Source organism: Hyla sarda, chromosome 1 (assembly GCF_029499605.1).
Source record: "Hyla sarda isolate aHylSar1 chromosome 1, aHylSar1.hap1, whole genome shotgun sequence".
Classification (NCBI taxonomy): domain Eukaryota; kingdom Metazoa; phylum Chordata; class Amphibia; order Anura; family Hylidae; genus Hyla; species Hyla sarda.
The window spans coordinates 602,629,501-602,651,441 of record NC_079189.1 but is presented as its reverse complement, the minus strand read 5'-3'; the positions used below and the strand labels follow the sequence as shown (position 1 = coordinate 602,651,441).

Sequence of the window (21,941 nt, the reverse complement as noted above, 5' to 3'; positions counted from 1 at the left end):
AGGAGGAGGCGTGACGGCTATGAAGTATCAGTCACGCCTCCTCCCATAGAAGTGAATGGAGGGGGCGTGGTGGCCGCATCGACAGTCATCGGGCACAGATTGGAGTTCTCTCCATACGCTGAAAGATGGGGCGCCGCGCCGGCGATCACGGGGTCCCCAGCGGCAGGACCCTCGCGATCTAACATCTTATCCTCTATGCATTGTTTGGGGCAGAGTACCTCTTTAATTACATAATATATGTCCATAAAATAAACAATTCATTTCCACACGATTACAGTGTAGATAACCAAGTGTGTGTGAAATACACAACAAAAATGGGATACAATTGTTTTTTGTTTTTTTTTACTTTTCATGAAAGTCGCACTTCACATAAATTACCGTCCAGTGAACTCAAACTGAGTGTGTGGTAGATGAAAAGTCACACGAAAAGCAAACATGTTTACTGCGACAAAATTTGTAATTTTTTTAACAACAAAAACTTTTCCCACATTCTGGTGATGAAATTAGCTTATTTTGTGTGTGAATTCTCTGATGTACAACAAGATTTGATTTCTGAGTAAAACATTTCCCACATTTTGAACATGAAAATGGCTTCTTCCCTGTGTGAGTTCTTTGATGTTCAACAAGCCTTTTTTTCTCGACAAAACATTGTCCACATTCTAAGCATGAAAATGACTTCTCCCCTGTGTGAATTCTAACATGTCTATCAAGCTGTGATTTGAGAATAAAACATTTTCCACATTCTAAGCATGAAAAAGGCTTCTCCCCTGTGTGAATTATCTGATGTGCAACAAGATATGATTTCATAGTAAAACATTTCCCACATTCTTGGCACGAAAATGGCTTCTCCCCTGTGTGAGTTCTATGATGTCGAACAAGATGTGATTTCATAGTGAAACATTTCCCACATTCTGAGCAGGAAAAAGGCTTCTCCCCTGTGTGTAACCGCTGATGGTCAACAAGATTTGATTTCATAGCAAAACATTTCCCACATTCTTGGCATGAAAATGGCTTCTCCCCTGTGTGAGTTCGCACATGTTTACCAAGCTGTGATTTCAAAATAAAACACTTCCCACATTCTTGGCATGGAAATGGCTTCTCCCCTGTGTGAGTTCTTACATGGCTATCAAGCTGTGATTTGAAAATAAAACATTTTCCACATTCTGAGCATGAAAATGGCTTCTCTCCCACATGAATCCTCTGATGGTGAACAAGATATGATTTCATAGTAAAACATTTCCCACATTCTTGGCATGAAAATGGCTTTTCTCCTGTGTGAATTCTCACATGTCTATCAAGCTGTGATTTGAAAATAAAACATCTTCCACATTCTTGGCATGAAAATGACTTCTTCCCTGTGTGATTTCTCACATGTTTATCAAGTTCTGATTTGAGAATAAAACATTTTCCACATTCTGAGCATGAAAAGGACTTCTCCCCTGTGTGAATCCGCTGATGTGCAACAAGATATGATTTCATAGTAAAACATTTCCCACATTCTTGGCATGAAAATGGCTTCTCCCCTTTGTGAGCTCTCTGATGTCGAACTAGATGTGATTTCATAGTAAAACATTTCCCACATTCTGAGCAGGAAAATGGCTTCTCCCCTGTGTGAATCCGCTGATGGTCAACAAGGTTTGATTTCATAGCAAAAAATTTCCCACATTCTTGGCATGAAAACAGCTTCTCCCCTGTGTGAGTTCTCACATGTTTATCAAGCTGTGATTTGAAAATGAAACATTTTCCACATTCTTGGCAGGGAAATGGCTTATCCCCTGTGTGAGTTCTCAGGTGTCTATCAAGCTGTGATTTGAAAATAAAACATTTCCCACATTCTTGGCAAGAAAAGGGTTTCTCCCCTGTGTGAATTATCTGATGTGCAACAAGATATGATTTCCTAGTAAAACATTTCCGACATTCTTGGCATGAAAATGGCTTCTCCCCTGTGTGAATTATCACATGTTTTTCAAGCTGTGATTTGAAAATAAAACATTTCCCACATTCTTGACATGAAAATAAATTCTCGCCTGTGTGAATTTTCTGATGTGCAACAAGATATGATTTCATGGTAAAACATTTCCCACATTCTTGGCATGAAAATGACTTCTTCCCTGTGTGATTTCTCACATGTTTATCAAGTTCTGATTTGAGAATAAAACATTTTCCACATTCTGAGCATGAAAAGGGCTTCTCCCCTGTGTGAATCCGCTGATGTGCAACAAGATATGATTTCATAGTAAAACATTTCCCACATTCTTGGCATGAAAATGGCCTCTCCCCTGTGTGAGTTCTCACATGTTTATCAAGTTCTGATTTGAGAATAAAACATTTTCCACATTCTGAGCATGAAAAGGGCTTCTCCCCTGTGTGAATCCGCTGATGTGCAACAAGATATGATTTCATAGTAAAACATTTCCCACATTCTTGGCATGAAAATGGCCTCTCCCCTGTGTGAGTTCTCACATGTTTATCAAGTTCTGATTTGAGAATAAAACATTTTCCACATTCTGAGCATGAAAAGGGCTTCTCCCCTGTGTGAATCCGCTGATGTGCAACAAGATATGATTTCATAGTAAAACATTTCCCACATTCTTGGCATGAAAATGGCTTCTCTCCTGTGTGAATTCTCACATGTCTATCAAGCTGGGATTTGAAAATAAAACATTTTCCACATTCTTGGCATGGAAATGGCTTATCTCCTGTGTGAGTTCTCACATGTCTATCAAGCTGTGATTTGAAAATAAAACATTTCCCACATTCTTGGCATGAAAATAAATTCTCGCCTGTGTGAATTTTCTGATGTGCAACAAGATATGATTTCATGGTAAAACATTTCCCACATTCTTGGCATGAAAATGGCTTCTCTCCTGTGTGAATTCTCACATGTCTATCAAGCTGGGATTTGAAAATAAACATTTTTCCACATTCTTGGCATGGAAATGGCTTCTTCCCTGTGTGATTTCTCACATGTTTATCAAGTTCTGATTTGAGAATAAAACATTTTCCACATTCTGAGCATGAAAAGGGCTTCTCCCCTGTGTGAATTCTCTGATGTGAAACAAGATATGATTTCATAGTAAAACATTTCCCACATTCTGAGCATGAAAATGGCTTCTCCCTTTTGTGAATTCTCACATGTTTTTCTAGCTGTGATTTGAAAATAAAACATTTCCCACATGCTTGGCATGAAAATAAATTCTCCCCTGTGTGAATTTTCTGATGTGCAACAAGATATGATTTAATAGTAAAACATTTCCCACATTCTTGGCATGAAAATGGCTTCTCTCCTGTGTGAATTCTCACATGTCTATCAAGCTGTGATTTGAAAATAAAAGATTTCTCACATTCTTGACATGAAAATGGCTTTTCCCCTGTGTGAGTTCTTACATGTCTATCAAGCTGTGATTTGAAAATAAAACATTTCCCACATTCTTGGCATGAAAGTGGATTCCCTCCTGTGTGGATTTTCTGATCATCGTATGTATTTTGTGTGAAATCATCATCTGCTTTATAATATGAAGATATAAGATTCTTCTCTGATCTCCTGGTACAGTCATCTGCCAAGGATAAGACAATTTATGTTATTTATCAGTAATAGAACCTTAAACATTTTGCCCACATGTCCAGTCAGCCCCATGTCCAGTCAGTCCCATGTCCAGTCTGTCCCATGTCCAGTCAGTCCCATGTCCAGTCAGTCCCATGTACAGTCAGTCCCATGTACAGTCAGTCCCATGTACAGTCGGTCACATATATAGTCAGTCACATGTCCAGTCAGTCCCATGTCCAGTCAGTCCCATGTACAGTCAGTCCCATGTCCAGTCAGTCACATGTCCAGTCAGTCACATATATAGTTATTGCTGAATTATTCCACGACATCATAGAATTTGACAATAGAAATTGACATCATAGAACATTCTCCCCATCTGATCTAATCATTTGCTGAACCCCAGATATGTCCCAACAACACTGATGGCACTACAAAGCCCAGCATATTACACTGCAGGAAAGAATCTATTATATTTTCCTCTACTGTGTATGGCTGTGCTTCCCAACCAGGGTGCCTCCAGCTGTTTGCAAAACTACAACTCCCAGTAGGAGTTGTAGTTTTGCAACAGCTGAAGCCCCCCTGGTTGGGAAATACTGGTGTATAGAGTCACCTTGTTTCTATTCTCCTTACATCTATCCTTGTAGTTCTTTCCAGTCTGACCACAGTGCTCTCTGCTGACACCTCTGTCCATGTCAGGAACTGTCCAGAGTAGGAGCAAATCCCACATAGCAAACCTCTCCTGCTCTGGGCAGTTCCTGACATGGACAGCGGTGTCATCAGAGAGCACTGTGGTCAGACTGGAAAGAACTACACAACTTTCTCTGTAGTATACAGCAGCTGATAAGTACTGGAAGGATTACGATTTTTATATATAAGTATTTTACAAATCTGTTTAACTTTCTGGCACCAGCTGATTTAAAAAATAAAATAAATATATATATATATATATATATATATATATACACACAGTGGTCCCTCAACATACGATGGTGATCTGTTCCAAACGGACCATCGTTTGTTGAAACCATCGCAGGGATCCGTGCAATGTAAAGTATAGGACAGTGGTCTACAACCTGCGGACCTCCAGATGTTGCAAAACTACAACACCCAGCATGCCCGGACAGCCAACGGCTGTCCGGGCATGCTGGGTGTTGTAGTATTGCAACATCTGGAGGTCCGCAGGTTGTAGACCACTGTTAGAGGAAGTTGTACTCACCTGTCCCCGCCACTCCGGCCCATCACCGCTGCCCGGGATGTCGCCGTCCATCGCTGTCGCCGTGTCCCCGACCCTCCGGCAAAGTCTCTGCTTCCCCGGCATCTTCGCTCTCCGTCGCCACCATCACATCGTTACGTACGCCGCTCCTATTGGATGACGGGACGGCGTGCGTGCGACGTGATGACGACGATGGAGAGCGCCGACGATGCAGGGGATCCTGAAGAGGACACGCCGGAGCCCCGAGGACAGGTAAGTGATCATCACCGGACCACACGGGGCACCGTAAACGGCTATCCGGTGGCAGCTGAAGCAGTCTGCGCTGCCGGATAGCCGTTTATGTGATGGCCCCGACATACAAAAGAATCGTATGTTGATGCTGCCTTCAATATGACCTCTGAGAGGCCATCGCATGTTGAAATGATCGTATGTCGGGGCCATCGTAGGTCGGGGGGTCACTGTATATTGTTTTCCACCAGAGTACCCCTTTAATTTCGTAATGACCGGGTCAATTTTCATTTTTGCGTTTTTCCTCCCCCACAGACCCATACCATGGCTGGTTTTTTGAAAGACCAATTGTACTTTGTAATGACACCTTTCGTGTTCCCAGAAAGTGTACAGCCAAACTGGAAACATTTCGGATGCTTTCGTTTTTACAGTCCACTTTGTTTTAATCTTAATGACCCACAAAATAAAAAAATAACAGGTCCGCTTTACTCTAAATTGCACTGTAAAAACTAAAGCTTCCAAAACTACTTTATTTTTTAAAGAGAATTTGTTAAATTTTACTATTGTTAAAAAAAATTAAAAATGATCAATTCAAACTCCCCCAATTCTGACCTTCAATTGTCCAACTTTTTTATTTTTCACTCTACAGGTCTGTATGGAGGCTCATATTTTGTAGATTGGAATTTTTTGACAGATTTTTTTTTATACATTTTTTCTGCATTTTTAAATTGTTTTTAGACAAAAAAAAATCCTCAATTCTGGCGTTTAGTATTTCTTTTTGATCACTCTGTTTACTATGTAGGATCAATAATATATTTTGATAATTCTAATATTTTTTTTATCTTTCCTACATGGAAGTGCAGGTTATTTTAATTTTTATTATGGGAGGGTCTTTTTCATATTTTTTTTTTAATTTTTTTTTTCTTCCCCCCCCCCCCCCAAGTCTCTCAAAAGGGCATTTATAAGCAATCACTAGATTGCTTATACAGATCAACACTATGCTAGTTAGATCAGTTCTTTGCTGGCACAGCCTGCCTGAGGCAAACTATCGGTAGAATTACTATGGTGGGCACACGGCTGCCATAGTGACCGATCAGCGCCACAATCACATTGCAGGGATGCCAATCGGGCACCTGACACTTAGCCTTTTAAATGCCGCAATAAATTGTAGCATTTTTGTTTGAGGCATTTAAAGGCTCAAATAACCAACATCAGCGGGATCACTGATGTCAGTCATTGTCAGAAAGTGCAGGGTGCTGATAGCAGCCGACACCCGCCATATATATTTTCTGTTAGAGCGCAGCTGTCATACATGTACAGGAGTCTGCATGACATTGGCCTCTTGAATCAGTAAACCTGCGGTCAACAATTTGTGAATCTGCTGTTAACAAAGGCGCAATCTATCAAATAATCCAAAATATACTCTTCACTCCCTTTTTATATTCCACATACATTTTAGTGAAAAGTCTTCAACCCTGTTGATTTCCACAGGACAAGGGAACCCTTTAAAGGGGTACTTAGGTGCCTAAGCCTTCTGAACATCTGGTTCAAAAGGCCTGGAGCAGCGGCCACGGTTGTAACGTCACTACCACGCTCCCTTGTGACGTCATGGCCACGCCCCTCCATTGATGTCTATAGGAAGGGGCTCTGTCCCTAGACATCTTATCCCTTTTCCAAAGGATGGGGGATAAGATGTTTGATGGCGAGGATCCTGCTGCGAGGGACCCCTGCGATCTTGGCTGCGGCACCCCAGACATCCAGTGCACGGAGCAAACTTCACTCCACGCCGGATGACTGGCAATGCAGAGCCGGAGGCCTGTGATGTCACGCCCCCTTAATGCAAGTTTATGGGAAGGACTTGCATTGAGGGGGCATGGCAGTGATGTCACGAGTCTACGGCGCTGCACCCGATGCTCTAAACGAATGACGGGTGCAGCAGGGAGATCCGCTTCATGCAATCAGCAATTTTCCGCTTCATTTTTAACGACAAACGGCATCATTTGCTCATGTCTGTTCCGGCAGTACCGGAAGTATTATTTGGCGGACCATCTCCACCATCTCTCTGCCAGGTCCTTATACTATGTTTATAGTAAATGAATGGAGAAGGGGGGTCCAGCTCTCAGATGAATCGCTGTTAAAACATAGCTTTTACTAAGTCACATTAAAACATGGAAGAAACGAAAACAAAAAAAACTAATAGTGCATTAAAAACAGCACACCGATGTGTTTCGAGCTAACGGCAAGGTAGTCATGCCATGACTAAGAGCTTGCCATAAGCTCGAAATGTATCGGCGTGCTGTTTTTAACTCTTAGGTTTTTTGTTTTAGTTTCTTCGATGTTTTAATATGACTTAGTAAAAGCTATGTTTTAACAGCGATTCATCTGAGAGCTGGACCCCCTTCTCCATTCATTTTCTATACCTGGGAAGCGGCCCGCATAGTCCGTGCTCCAGAAATTGTACTACAGCCGGAGTCCCTCTACATCGTGTCCGTATTGGGTGGTGAGCTGAGCATTGTTTTCTTTCCATTTACCTATGTTTATAGTAGGCGGATGGAGATTGATAAATTGAAGCTGACCCCAATCCACCCTAATTACCTACTCTGGACTACCCACCCTCTTACTGCCCAATTACACCCCCTCCTAGGCCCTATGTCCTTCTCCCAGTATGTCTGGGGTTATTGTGCTGGGAAGTATGGGCTCTGTTCTCCTTCTTCTCCCTGCAGTCCTTCCTTTATCACTCAGAAATCCCATCTAGTGTGACTTCGGTTATGGTTCGTATATGGGGCCCAAAAACACTCTTTTGCTACGCTGATGTGGTGGATCCATTTCCCTGTACTCTGCTTTCCTAAATACAGAATTCCCTCCTCCGAACGGCTGCGATACCTACACAAACGCCATCATGGTCTCCAAATTTGGGGCCTTCTCTCTGATATGTTCTCTATTTTATAATGCTCCGGTGGGAGATGGTGCGCCTGCTCATAGGTAATATCACTTGCTCAGTTATATGGGATATGGCGGTAGGGTGGTGGGGGTTGACCCTTCATATCTTTTGGTCATGCCCGTTGATAGGGGGGTTTTGGGCTGAGGTTGGCCGGTTGGTGATGGATTTGTTTGGGGTTGTACCTTTGGATCCTATGATTTACCTCTTCCACTTGTTACATTACTTCTACATGTCCTTATGCAGCTAAAAAACTAGCTAAATTCTGGAAAAAGGTTAGCCCCCCTTAGGTTGGACCTAATAGCCAGGGAACAGGAAATTAGGTCTTTGGAGTCCCTCACAGCCTCACTGAATAATACTATGGACTTATTTACCTCCATATGGGAACCCTGGGATCATATGGTAGACGGACGGCCTTCCTGACCCCTTCCCATCCCTCTTTTGATCCCTTACTTCTTGTGCCCCCCTCCCCTCGCTCTCTGCTGTCTGTTTTTGTTTGTCTTCTGTGTCCTCTAACAATATCATATACTGCACTATAAAAGCAAATAATTTTCCGGAGTGCTTCTTTAGGACATGCAGAGAACATCATGTACATCAGATCCAAGATGGAGGACACAGAGCAGATGAACCTTATAACTGTAGAAAGTGGTTCTTTATACAAAAGAAATCAGTGTACACATCAACAAACACTTAACACAGCGCCACCTATTGACTTCAATATACTTCAGACAACATTTAACAAATCTGCGGCTGTTGCTTGTATTTCAACAAATCTTTTATCTTTTCAGGTACATATAAAAGGAGCTTATAGTTCATTACTCAAAAAAAATACTTTTCACTTCTAAGTAGTGACAGCGGATGATGAGGAAATAAACCTCAGCATTCAAACATTGAACAAGTACATGAGATATAAGATGGAGGATACAGAGAAGACTGATAGAAAGTGGATAAGACTGATGGAAAGTGGATAAGACTGATGGAAAGTGGATAAGAATACCAGAGGAACCAGGAACATGGATAAACATTCACAGTTAAAGGGGTACTCCGCTGGAAAAAAACATTTTTAAATCAACTGGCGCCAGAAAGTTAAACAGATGTGTAAATGACTTCTATTAAAAAATCTTAATCCTTCCAGTACTTACCAGCTGCTGTATGTTCCAGAGGAAGTGTTTTTCTTTTTGAATTTATTTTCAGTTTGACCACAGTGCTCTCTGCTGACACGTCTGTTCATGTCAGGAACTGTCCAGAGTAGGAGCAAATCTCCATAGCAAACCTATCCTGATCTGGAGAGTTCCTGACATGGACAGAGGTGTCAGCAGAGAGCACTGTGGTCAGACAGAAAGGAAATTCAAAAAGAAAAGAACTACCTGTGGAGCATACAGCAGCTGATAAGTACTGGAAGGGTTAAGATTTTTTTTATAGAAGTAATTTACAAATCTGTTTAACTTTCTGGCAGCAGTTGATAAAAAAAAAAAGGTTTGCCAGCAGAGCACCCCTTTAACACAGCGCCACCTGCTGACTTCCAAATACATTCACCAATATATAAAAGAAGATATATATATATGTCAAAATTGTAAAAAAATAAATTTCCCTCATCATGACTGACAGCAGAAGATGATTCTACATCCATATTATAAGCTCACAGCATGTGTCATAGCCTATAACAGTGTCACAATTTTATCCAGATTTCATTCATATTTAGTTTAACACCTTAAGGACTCAGGGCATACCTGTATGTCCTGTGTCCCGCTAACGGGGTTTAAACCGTTCTCACAAGCGGAGAACGGGTTAAATCCCCTCGGTCCCGGTTACTACGGCCAGCCAGGACCCACGGCTAATGCCGGGCACCACCGATCGGGCCGATGCCTGGCATTAACCCTTTAGACACCGCGATCAAAGTTGATCAAGGCGTCTAAACTTAAAGTGAAACTAACCCGGAAGCTCAGCGGAGCTGATCGGGACTTTCACGACACAATCACAATGTCCCGATCAGCTTACTGGACGACAGGAGTGTCCTCACCTGCCTCCTCGTCTTCGTCCGATCGGCGATCTACTGCTCCATGCCTGCACAGCGCCGGTAACACTGATCAATGCTATGCATATGGCATAGCATTGAACAGTGTATGCAATCAGAAGATTGCATAGTATAGCATCGTAAGAGAGCTAAAAATTTTTTTATATGTGGTACCGCCGCGTGCGTAAATGTCCGAGGTATTAAAATATAAGGTTAGCTGAACCGCATGGTCGATGGTGTACAAGTAAAAAATACAAATGTCCAAAATAGTGAATTTTTGGTCACTTTATATTCCATAAAAATATTAATAAAAAGTGATCAAAAAGTCCCATCAAAACAAAAATGGTACCGATAAAAACTACAGACCAGGGCGCAAAAAATAAGCCTTCATAAGCGCAAAAGGACCCGTGGCTAATGCCGGACATCGCCGTTCCGGCAGATGTTCGGCATTAACTCTTTAGACGCGGCGATCAAAGTTGATCGCCGCGTCTAAAAGTAAAAGTGAAAGCATCCCGCGATGTCCTGATCAGCTAGGATTCAGCAGGAGGGTGCCTTACCTTGCTCCGCCAGTACAGCGATTGATTGCTGCAAGCCTGAAATCCAGGCTTGAGCAATCAACCGCTGATTACACTGATCAATGCAAAGCTCTGGCTTTGCAGTGATCTGTGTAAAAAATCAGTGTGTGCAGTGTTATAGCCACCTATGGGAGCTATAACACTGCAAAAAAAGAGTGAACAAAAAAAGTTAAGATCATTTAACCCCATCCCTAATAAAAGAATCACCCCCCCCTTTTCCCATAAAAAAAACAAAACCTGTAAATAAAAATAAACATATGTGGCATCGCCGTGTGCGGAGATGTCCGAATTATAAAAATATATCGTTAGTTATACCCCACGGTCAATGGCGAATGCGCAAAAAAATTCCAAAATAGCGTATTTTAATACCATAAAACATTTATAAAAAGCGATCAAAAAGTCCGATCAAAACAAAAATGGTACCGATAAAAACTTCAGATCACGGCGCAAAAATGAGCCCTCATACCACCCATACATGGAACAATAAAAAAGTTATAGGGGTCAAAAGAGGACAATTTTAAACGGCAAAATTTTCCTGCATGTAGTTAAAAAAAATTCCGAAGTAATAAAAAAATCAAACCTATATAACTGGGTTTCATTTTAATCGTATCGATCTACAGAATAAAGATAAGGTGTTATTTTTACTGAAACATTTACTGCGTAGAAACAGAAGCCCCCAAAAGTTACAAAATTGCATTTTTTCTTCCATTTTGTCACACAATTATTATTATTTTTTTTTGCTTTCGCCGTAGATTTTGGGGTAAAATGACTGATGTCATTACAAAGTAGAATTGGTGGCGCAAAAAATAAGCCATTATATGGATTTTTAGGTGCAAAATTGAAAGGGTTATGATTTTTAAAAGGTAAGGAGGAAAAAACGAAAGTGCAAAAACTGAAAAATGCTATGGGGGAGATCTATCAAAACCTGTGCAGAGGAAAAGTGGAGCAGTTGCCCATAGCAACCAATCAGATCGCTTCTTTCATTTTTAAGGCCTCTGTAAAATGAAAGAAGAGATCTGATTGGTTGCTATGGGCAACTGCTCCATTTTTTCCTCTGCACAGGTTTTGATAAATCTCCTCCTATGTCCTTAAGGGGTCAAAGTAGTAAAATAAATAAAACCTACATAAATTGGGTGTCACTGTAACCGTATGGACCTACAGAAAAAAGATAATGTGTCATTTTTACCGAAAAGTGCACTGCGTAGAAACAGAAGCCCTAAAAAGTTACAAAAAGGAGATTTTTTAGACTAAACGTAAAATCTCTTTCTCGAAGGATCCATTGGGGGACACAGACTCTGGGTATATGCTGCTGTCTCTAGGAGGCTTGACACTATGGTAACCAAAAAGTTGGCTCCTCCCAGCAGAATATACCCGCCTCCAGGCCACTGAGCAATTCAGTTTTAGTTCCAGAGCAATAGGAGGAGACCGACAGGTCAAAGGAAAAAAATCATGAACTGTCCGAGAACCAGAAGAAAAATTAACTGAACACTCCCTTGGACAGATAACCAAATAGGAACCCCAGAAAAGGGCGGGAGCTGTGTCCCCCCAATGGATCCTTCGAGAAAGAGATTTTACGGTAAGTCTAAAAAAAATCTCCTTTTCTCTATCAGCTCCATTGGGGGACACAGACCTTGGGACATACCAAAGCCGTCCCTAGGGTGGGCAGAGAAAAAAGGTCAGGCAGTCGGCTGTACCACCGCCGCCTGCAACACTTTACGGCCCAGAATAGCATCAGCCGATGCGAAAGTATGAACCTGGTAGAATCTTGAAAAAGAGTGCAAAGACGACCAGGTGGCCGATTTACAGATCTGCGAGGCCGAGGCCTTGTTTCGGAGAGCCCAGGATGCTCCCACAGAGCGGATGGAATGAGCCAAAACCTGAAGGGTGGGATCTTCCCCTTGCAGCGGTAAGCTTCTGAAATAGCACATCGGATCCACCGAGAAATAGTGGCCTTGGAAGCAAGCTGACCCTTCCGACGACCTTCCGACGAAAAAAGAATCGCACTGACGAAAGGAAGAGGTGACAGAAAGATAAGTCCGAACAGCCCGTACCACATCCAATTTGTGGAGCAGTCGCTCCCTGGGATGAGAAGGAGCAGGACAAAAGGACGGAAGGACGATGTCCCCGTTGAGATGAAAAGCCGAAACGAACTTAGGTAAGAAGGACGGATCTGGCCGGAAAACAACTTGTCCTGATGAACTATCAGGAAAGGAGAACGGCAGGAGAGAGCTGCCAGTTCAGATACTCTCCTAATGGAAGTAATGGCTATAAGAAAAGCTACCTTCCAGGATAGGAGGTGAAGGGGAACCTCCCTAAGAGGCTCAAAAGGTGAGTCCTGGAGAGCGCCTAGAACTAAGTTCAAGTCCCAAGGGGGAGAAGGTGACCGGTAAGGGGGGACAGCTTCTGCCACGCCCTGAAGGAAGGTCCGGACATACGAATTGGAAGCCAGAGGATGCTGAAAGAGAATGGAAAGGGTCGAAACCTGACCCTTAAGGGAGCTGAGAGGCAGCCCTTGTTCCAACCCCGACTGCAAAAAGGAGAGGAGACGGGGAACGGAAAAGGTAACTGGAGAAAAGGTCTGAGTTTCGCACCAACGAAAGTAAGCCCACCAGGTACGGTGATACATTTTCGCAGAGGAGGGCTTGCGAGCCCTGAGCATGGTGCGCATTACCTGGGAAGAGAAGCCGCAGGCCCTTAGAACCGTGGTCTCAACCGCCACGCCGTCAAATGCAGTGACTGTAAATTGGGATGGCAAACGGGACCCTGTGAAAGTAGGTCTGGACGAAGTGGAAGATGGAACGGAACGTCGTACAGAAGCCAGACCACGTTGGCGTACCATGCCCTTCGAGGCCAGTCTGGAGCAACCAGAATGGCGGGGACTCCTTCCGCCTTGAGCTTACGCAGAACCCTGGGAAGGAGGGGGAGAAGAGGGAACAGGTAGGGCAGGACAAAGCCCGACCACGGAATTACTAGGGCATCCACGGCTAGAGCCAGGGGGTCCCTGGACTTTGACACAAACGTCGGAATTTTCCGGTTGTGTCGAGAGGTGAAGAGATCCACGTCTGGGGTCCCCCAGAGGTCGCAGATCTGTGCGAACCCCTCCGGAAGAAGGGACCACTCTCCGGGGTCGGCTGAGGACCGACTGAGGAAATCCACTTCCCAGTTGAGCACTCCCGGAATGTGAATTGCCGAAATGGCTGGAACTACTTGTTCCGCCCAGAGGAGGATCTTTGTCACCTCGGACATGGCTGCTGAGCTGCGAGTGCCGCCCCGCCCAATTGATGTACACCACAGCCGTGGCGTTGTCCGACTGGACATGGACAGGGTGGCCCTGAAGCAGGGACTCCCAATGCTTCAGACAAAGATAAATCGCCCTCAGTTCCAGGATGTTTATGGAAAGAAAAGCTTCTTGGGGAGGCCAGAGGCCTTGAACCGTCTGATCCCTGAAAACACCCCCCCGGCCCTACAGACTGGCATCTGTCGTGACCACCTGCCAGTGGAGGGGAAGGAACGAACGCCCCTGAAGAAGAAGGGGGGAGCGGAGCCACCAGCGCAGAGACCGACGGGTCCGGAGAGGGAGAACACTCTTGCGATCGAGAGAGAATGGAGACCTGTCCCACCGGGCAAGAATCGCCAGCTGAAGAGGACGGTAATGAAACTGGGCAAAGGGTACGGATGGTGACCGGGGATGGTATCCGGAGGGAGCGGACTCCCGACAAGAGGGCCAGACATTTGTCCAGCAGGAGACGAATCCGAGCCGAGGCCGAGTAGAACTGAAGCCCCAAGAAGACCAGAGAATGGGTGGGGGAGAGAACTGACTTGTCTCGGTTGACCATCCACCCGAAGCGACATAAGGTCTGAAGAGTGAGGCTCACATTCTCCAGAGCTTGGGCTCTGGAGGAGGCCTTGATGAGGAGGTCGTCCAAGTAGGGTATCACTGAGAGCCACAAATTGATAATGACCTTCCGGAACCGCAAAGCGGAGGTACCACTGGTGTCCGGGAAAAATTGGAACGTGGAGGTAGGCATCCTTGATGTCCACCGAGGAAAGAAACTCCCCTTGATCCATAGACGCCACCACCAAACGGAGAGATTCCATTCGGAAATGGCGGATAAGAAGATGTTGGTTGAGATGTTTGAGATCCAGGATTGGCCGCACAGAACAGTTTTTCTTGGGAAACAAGGAAAGATTGGAATAGAAACCCCGAAAGCGTTCCCTTGAAGGAACCGGGACAATGACACCCTGGATGAGAAGGGGCTGAAGAGCCTCCGGAAATTCCCTCGCAAGCGAGGGAGATCGGGGAGCACGGGACTGAAAAAAACAATCCCTCGGAAGGGAGGCAAATTCTATCCGGTATCCATTGGACACCACGTCCCTGACCCAGGAGTCCTGAATGTGCGTGGTCCAAATGTCTCAAAAGAGCAAGAGGAGACCTCCCACCCGAGAAAAAGCTGCGGGTGGGGGCGTCCCTTCATGCAGAAGTGGGTTTGCGGTTGGCCGATTTGGCCGCAAAACGGTCGGAACGGTTGGTGTCCGACTTCCAAGAAGGACGCGCCTTGAAAAAGGGGACCTTCATGTCACGTGGAGGGGCCTGGCTGGACCCTTTAGAGGGGCCAGACGTCCGAAAGGACAGAAAGGAAGAAGACTTCCAACGGAAATAAGTGCTAGGCTTGTTTTGAGGTAATAAAGAGCTCTTGCCACCTGTCGCCTCAGAGATAATCTCATCCAGGCACTTGCCGAAAAGTCAGGAACTGGTAAAAGGAATCTCGGTGAGAGACTTCTTAGATGCAGCATCCGCGTTCCATGTTTTAAGCCAAATGGAACGACAGAGGGCCACTAGATTACCGGTGACAAAGGCAGCGCAGCAAGGAAGCAGAACACAGAAAGTCTCCAGCTTTGGAACATTGGAGGGCCAGAGCAGACAGTTCTTCCGGGGGAGATCCCGAACGAAAGCCCTGACGGAGTTGGGAATGCCAAACTGAAAGGGCCTTAGACACCCAGGTGGAGGCGAAGGCAGTAAGCAGGGAGGAACCCGCTGCTTCAAAGGCATACTTCGCTAAAAACTCAACCTTTTTGTCTGCTGGATCCTTGAAGGCACTGCATCCGCCAGCGGCAAAGTAGTAGCTTTAGAGAGGCGGGAAACTGGAGGATCCACCAACGGAGAGGAATTCAATTTGGAGACAAGGTCCTTGGTGAAAGGATATCGCGCTTGGACTTTCTTCAGTCCCTGAAACTTCTTCTCAGGATGCTTTCAGGCAGATTCTAGAATGGCATCAAATTCAGCGTGAGAGCTGAACATTTTGGGTGCCGGTCGGGCACGATGAAAGGATACTTCTGGAGTTACGTCTGAAGTTCCTGGGTCCTCTAGGTTAAAGGTGTCTCTTATGGCCATAACCAATGAGTTCACCGTGTCCACTGAGTCCAAACGGTCCTCTGAATCGGATGCCGAATTGGAAACCTTGTCCGCCAGTTCTCCAGGAGAGTGTGAACGAGTGGAGGCGGCCCTAGAAGAGGGAGACTCCGACCTGGTACGTGGCTCAGGAGAGCCAGAGCGGTGACCACGGGAACGTCCTCTGGAAGAGTGACGCGCGTGGCCTGAAGAAGCGGTCGGGCAAGACCTGCGAGAGGAACGCCCGAGTCTACCAGAAGACTCAGGGGATGAGTCAGAGGAGACAACCCTATTACGCTTATGTGAAGCATAGGGAGAAGGGGAACGGGACCTTCTAGAGGGCCGGTGAAGGGTAGAGCTCTCCAAGGCAGTCACCACAGAACGGGAGACCTGTGCCAAGTCGGATATAGAGTAGGAGAGGGAGGAAACCCAGGCTGGAGGGGCAGCCGAACCCACCGAGTCTGAAGGAGCTCCTGGGTTAGAAATAGCAGAGGGGTCTGGGGGAGCAGTGGAGCAGGCAGAACAAGTGGGTTCAGCAGAACCTGGCATTTTTGCAGAGCAGTTTTTACAAGTGTAATGGGTAACTAATATTCCTGATATCTGCTTTGAGGGAGGAACAGTTCTGGGCACGGACATAGCAAAAAAATGAACAGTCTCACCCAAGTCTGTGTCCCAAGGCAGCTGCTGTGAGGTGAACTCTGCACCGTGGCTGTGATGAGAGGGAAGAGACGCCGGCCAATAGGAGAAAGAGGCCGGGTCAGAGGCAAGGGCTCTGTGATTGGCCCCTGCACGGCCCCAAACACGCGCACAGTGCTGATTGGCGGCTCATTTCGCGGTGCTGAAGTGCTTATGCGGCCTCGTGGGCGGAGCTAATGACCGCCGGGACGCCGAAGAATACAGCGGGACATAGTAATGGCGAACCCAGAGCGCACACGCCGCCTGTAGTGAGCTCCTATGCGCCCAGGGAACGGAGCAGCCGAAAGTGAAACTAAAAGGCGCACACGCCCACAGAGAGAAGCCTGCAGCGCGTAGAAATAACACACATTGCCCAATAAAGTGCCCCTTACTGTGAAACACTGCCCCTTAGCTCCAATGCTCCCCCAATAATAAAAAAACAATCCCCCTGCAGGGAAGAATAAAGTATCCCACGGCCAGCCCCAGCTTCAGTAAGGATAGGTCCAAAAACAGGGGTCTTCAGCTGTTGCAGGACCTAGGGAGAGAAAAATACTCACCTGTGCTGAAGAACTTACCTAAAGAAGTCTTCAGAATGTAGTCTTCAGTCAGCATTATCCCCTGCACCAAGCTAAGCTCATAGCGAGGCGAACAGGGAGGTAGGGGGACCCGGACCCATGAGGTACAACCCCAAGCGCTGACCGTTGGCGAGAGGGGGTTAACAGTACATCCAAGATGCCTGCCACCTCTCGCAATGGGGAAACAGTGAACCGCAGTTCCTGAGTCCCTACCTGAAAACGGAAAGAAAAAGGAATAAAAAAACGAACACATTCCCTAAACCTAAAAAATAAAAAATATGAGACCTGGTCTGGAGAACACCAGACCAGTGTCCACCTCCTTAAGACACTAAGCTAAAACTGAATTGAATTGCTCAGTGGCCTGGAGGCGGGTGTATCCTGCTGGGAGGAGCCAACTTTTTGGTTACCATAGTGTCCACCTCCTAGAGACAGCAGCATATACCCAAGGTCTGTGTCCCCCAATGGAGCCGATAGAGAAATGGCATTTTTTTCTTCATTTCCCCCCACATATAATTTTTTTTGTTTCGCTGCAGATTATGTTATAAAATAAGTCATTGCAAAGTACAATTGATGACGCAAAAAACAAGCACCTTATATGGGTCTGTAGGTGCTAAATTGAACACGTTATGATTTTTAGAAGATGAGGAGGAAAAAAGGAAAATGCAAAAACGAAGATTGTTTTGAGTCCTTAAGAGGTTAAATGGGGAATATATACAGCACAAAAAGTGACAGAACAGCCGTAATTTTTTGATATTTTTGTAAATTCCCTGTCAAATTGCTTCCTTACATTTAGTGGTTACTACTCACCTTGGGGGTTACCTGTAGGAATGTCCTCCTTATACTGCTCATCACCACTCACATCTGCCTCTTCTTCTTCCTTTATGTCTGTAGCATTAATATAGATCAGATCTTTCCCTGAAGGAATGTCCTCCTTATACTGCTCCTCACAGCTCACATCTGTCTCTTCTTCCTTTATGTCTGCAGTATTAATATAGTTCATATCTTTCCCTGTAGGAATGTCCTCCTTATACTGTTCATCGCTGCTCACATCTGTCTCCTCTTCTTCTTCCTTTATGTCTCTAGCATTAATATAGATCAGATCTTTTCCTGTAGGAATGTCCTCCTTATACCGCTCATCATCGCTCACATCTGTCTCTTCTTCATCTTCCTTTATGTCTGTAGCATTAATATAGGTCAGATCTTTTCCTGTAGGAATGTCCTCCTTATACTGCTCATCACCGCTCACATCTGTCTCTTCTTCTTCCTTTATGTCTGTAGCATTAATATAGGTCAGATCTTTTACTGTAGGAATGTCCTCTTCATACTGCTCATCACCGCTCACATCTGTCTCTTCTTCCTTTATGTCTGTAGCATTAATATAGATCATATTTTTCCCTGTAGGAATGTCCTCCTTATACCGATCATCACCGCTCACATATGTCTCTTCTTTCTTTATGTCTGTAGCATTAATATAGTTCTGATCTTTACCCTGATCCATAAGCTGTAGAAGAAATATCGTAAAAGTCATCAGACAGTAGGGAAAGAATGTTTTAGGGTAAAAAAAAAAAAGATTTTTAAAGCGCAGCTGTCATTTTAGGTATCTTATCAGGATAAGCTGCCTTGTGTGTGTACATAACAAATATCACTGTTTCTGGCCATTATATACAATAACATATATGGCATTTTCACCAGATTTCTGCTCTAGAGGCTTCATTTTTCATTTTGAGTTGTCCCTAAGCTGGTGGGTACAGCCTAGCCTCTATGATGTCTCCCATACATTGCACACACAGAGAAGAGGATCCTATTCTTCTCTTTATAGGACACTCTAAAAAGCAGCTGTAGCATGGAGGACATTACAGATCAGTAGTGAGTAGTCTACATTGCAAATCAAGCATTGAGGTAAATTCAATGGATCTGGACCTGCTGTTCTACCCAACCAGAGAAGGGTAGAACTCCACTATAGGGACCATTTGGCAGGGGTGTGGAAATTTAAAAAAAAAAAACTACTTGTCCAAGGGACTAAAGCGGAACACAATCTACTTGTCCCTCAAGAAAATCCACTTGTCCTGGTAGATAAAATAATTTCAACCAAAATAGTACGATCCCCCCCACTAGACCACCAGGGATGGCTATAAGATCCCTTTAGACACTGCTGTCAACTTAGACAGCAGTGATCTAATGGTTTAATAGCGGCTACAGCGATCGCAGCATGCCAGGCTATTAGTGGCGGGAGGGAGAGCTGTAGCTAGCTCCTTTTGCCCCCCCCCCCATCTGACCCCTATAACTCCAATTTTTCCATATACAGGGATGTATGAGGGTAATCTTATGTGTCGTGATCTGTAGTTTTTATTGGAACCATTTATTATCAGAACTTTTATTAGGAGAGGGGCTTACTCACATATATACGCACTTTTTATAAAATATTTTAATCACAATTTTTCAGTCTTCATAGGGACTTATACACGGAGTCTTTTGATTGGAAAACACTGAACGCCGCTGTGTTACTGGGGGGGGGGGGGGGGGGGGTGTTCTGCTTCTCCAGTTTATATGGTGCATTTTATTTACTAATTTATGTGTCATTATGTTGCATTTAGTTACTAGATAACTACAACACCCAGCATGCCCTGATGCAGCCTATGGTTGTGTGGGTGTTGCAGCAGGTTGCACTGTATAGTAGGACAGTTAAGGTTATTGTGTAACATGCTGGGAGTTGTAGTTTTGGTTTGGTGTCAGCTGCAGAGCCATAGGTTGTATCAAGGAATACTGGGAATTGCAGTTAGTAACTACAACACCCAGCATGCCCTGATGCAGTCTATGGTTGTGTGGGCGTTGCAGCATGTTGCACTGTATAGTAGGACAGTTAAGGTTATTGTGTAACATGCTGGGAGTTGTAGTTTTGGTTTGTGTCAGCTGCAGAGCCATAGGTTGTATCAAGGAATACTGGGAATTGCAGTTAGTAACTACAACACCCAGCATGCCCTGATGTAGCCTATGGCTCTGCGGCTGACCCGAACCAAAACTACAGCATTTTACACTTTATAGTTCTACAGTTTAGGTTATGGTGCAACATGCTGGAAGTTGTAGTTTTGGTTCGGGTGTGTTTGCGTGCATCCGTGGGGCTCTTGGTCGGCGGGCGAGTATGAAGGGGGGCGGGATTCTGGGGGTGCAATTTAGTGCGGGTGGCCAGAAGCCACTAAAAATAAATAAAAAAAATTAGCACAACTGGCGGCGGCACTTGTCAGTCCGCCCCTGTACAAAACATACATGCATACACATATCATACATACACATATACCGGCCACTGCCCCCTATATCATACAGTATATACATACATAGACACATCATACATACATACACTGGCCACTGCCCCCTATATTATACATTACATACATACATCATACATACATACACCGGCCACTGCCCCCTATATTATACATTACATACATACATCATACAGACACATCATACATACATACACCCGCCGCTGCTTCCCCATCATACATTACATACATACATCATACAGACACATCATACATACATACACCCGCCGCTGCTTCCCCATCATACATTACATACATACATCATACATACACCGGCCACTGCCCCCTATATTATACATTACATACATACATCATACATAGACACATCGGGGGAGATTTATCAAAACCTGTCCAGAGGAAAAGTTGCTGTGTTGCCCGTAGCAACCAATCAGATCGCTTCTTTCATTTTTGAAAAGGCCTTTGAAAAATGAAAGAAGCGATCTGATTGGTTGCTATGGGCAACTCAGCAACTTTTCCTCTGGATGGGTTTTGATAAATCTCCCCCATCATACATACACCTGCCGCTGCCCCCCCCCCACATCATACATTACATACACACATCATATATACACACATCACACATACACTCACACCATACATATGCACACATCATACATACACCTGCTGCTGCCCCCTATATCATACATTACATACACACAGACAGCATACACACATCATACATACGCATACACCAGGCTGCTGCCCCCTATATCATACATTACATACACACATCACACATACACCATACACACATCATACATACGCATACACCAGGCTGCTGCCCCCTATATCATACATTACATACACACATCACACATACACCATACACACATCATACATACACCGGGCTGCTGCCCCCTATATCATACATTACATACACACATCACACATACACCATACACACATCATACATACACATACACCGGGCTGCTGCCCCCTATATCATACATTACATACACACATCACACATACACCATACACACATCATACATACACCGGGCTGCTGCCCCCTATATCATACATTACATACACACATCACACATACACCATACACACATCATACATACACATACACCGGGCTGCTGCCCCCTATATCATACATTACATACACACATACACACATCATACATACACATACACCGGGCTGCTGTCCCCTATATCATACATTACATACACACATCACACATACACCATACACACATCATACATACACATACACCGGGCTGCTGCCCCCTATATCATACATTACATACACACATCACACATACACCATACACACATCATACATACACATACACCGGGCTGCTGCCCCCTATATCATACATTACATACACACATCACACATACACCATACACACATCATACATACACATACACCGGGCTGCTGCCCCCTATATCATACATTACATACACACATCACACATACACCATACACACATCATACATACACATACACTGGGCTGCTGC

The 21,941-nt window shown here is 44.7% G+C and overlaps 1 protein-coding gene across 1 annotated transcript in view; it reads right to left on the bottom strand.

Moving 5' to 3' along the window:
• Window positions 1-217: 217 nt before the first annotated feature.
• Window positions 218-21,941, bottom strand: part of LOC130295582 (uncharacterized) — a 72,633-nt gene continuing 50,909 nt past the window's right edge. Inside the window, exons 10-11 of the mRNA XM_056546464.1 lie at window positions 17,962-18,655; window positions 218-3,557 (exon numbers count right to left, since the gene is read on the bottom strand). Of these exons, the coding sequence (XP_056402439.1) occupies window positions 466-3,557; window positions 17,962-18,655 (3,786 nt within the window). The 3' untranslated portion in view covers window positions 218-465. The remainder of the gene's footprint in view (window positions 3,558-17,961; window positions 18,656-21,941) is intronic.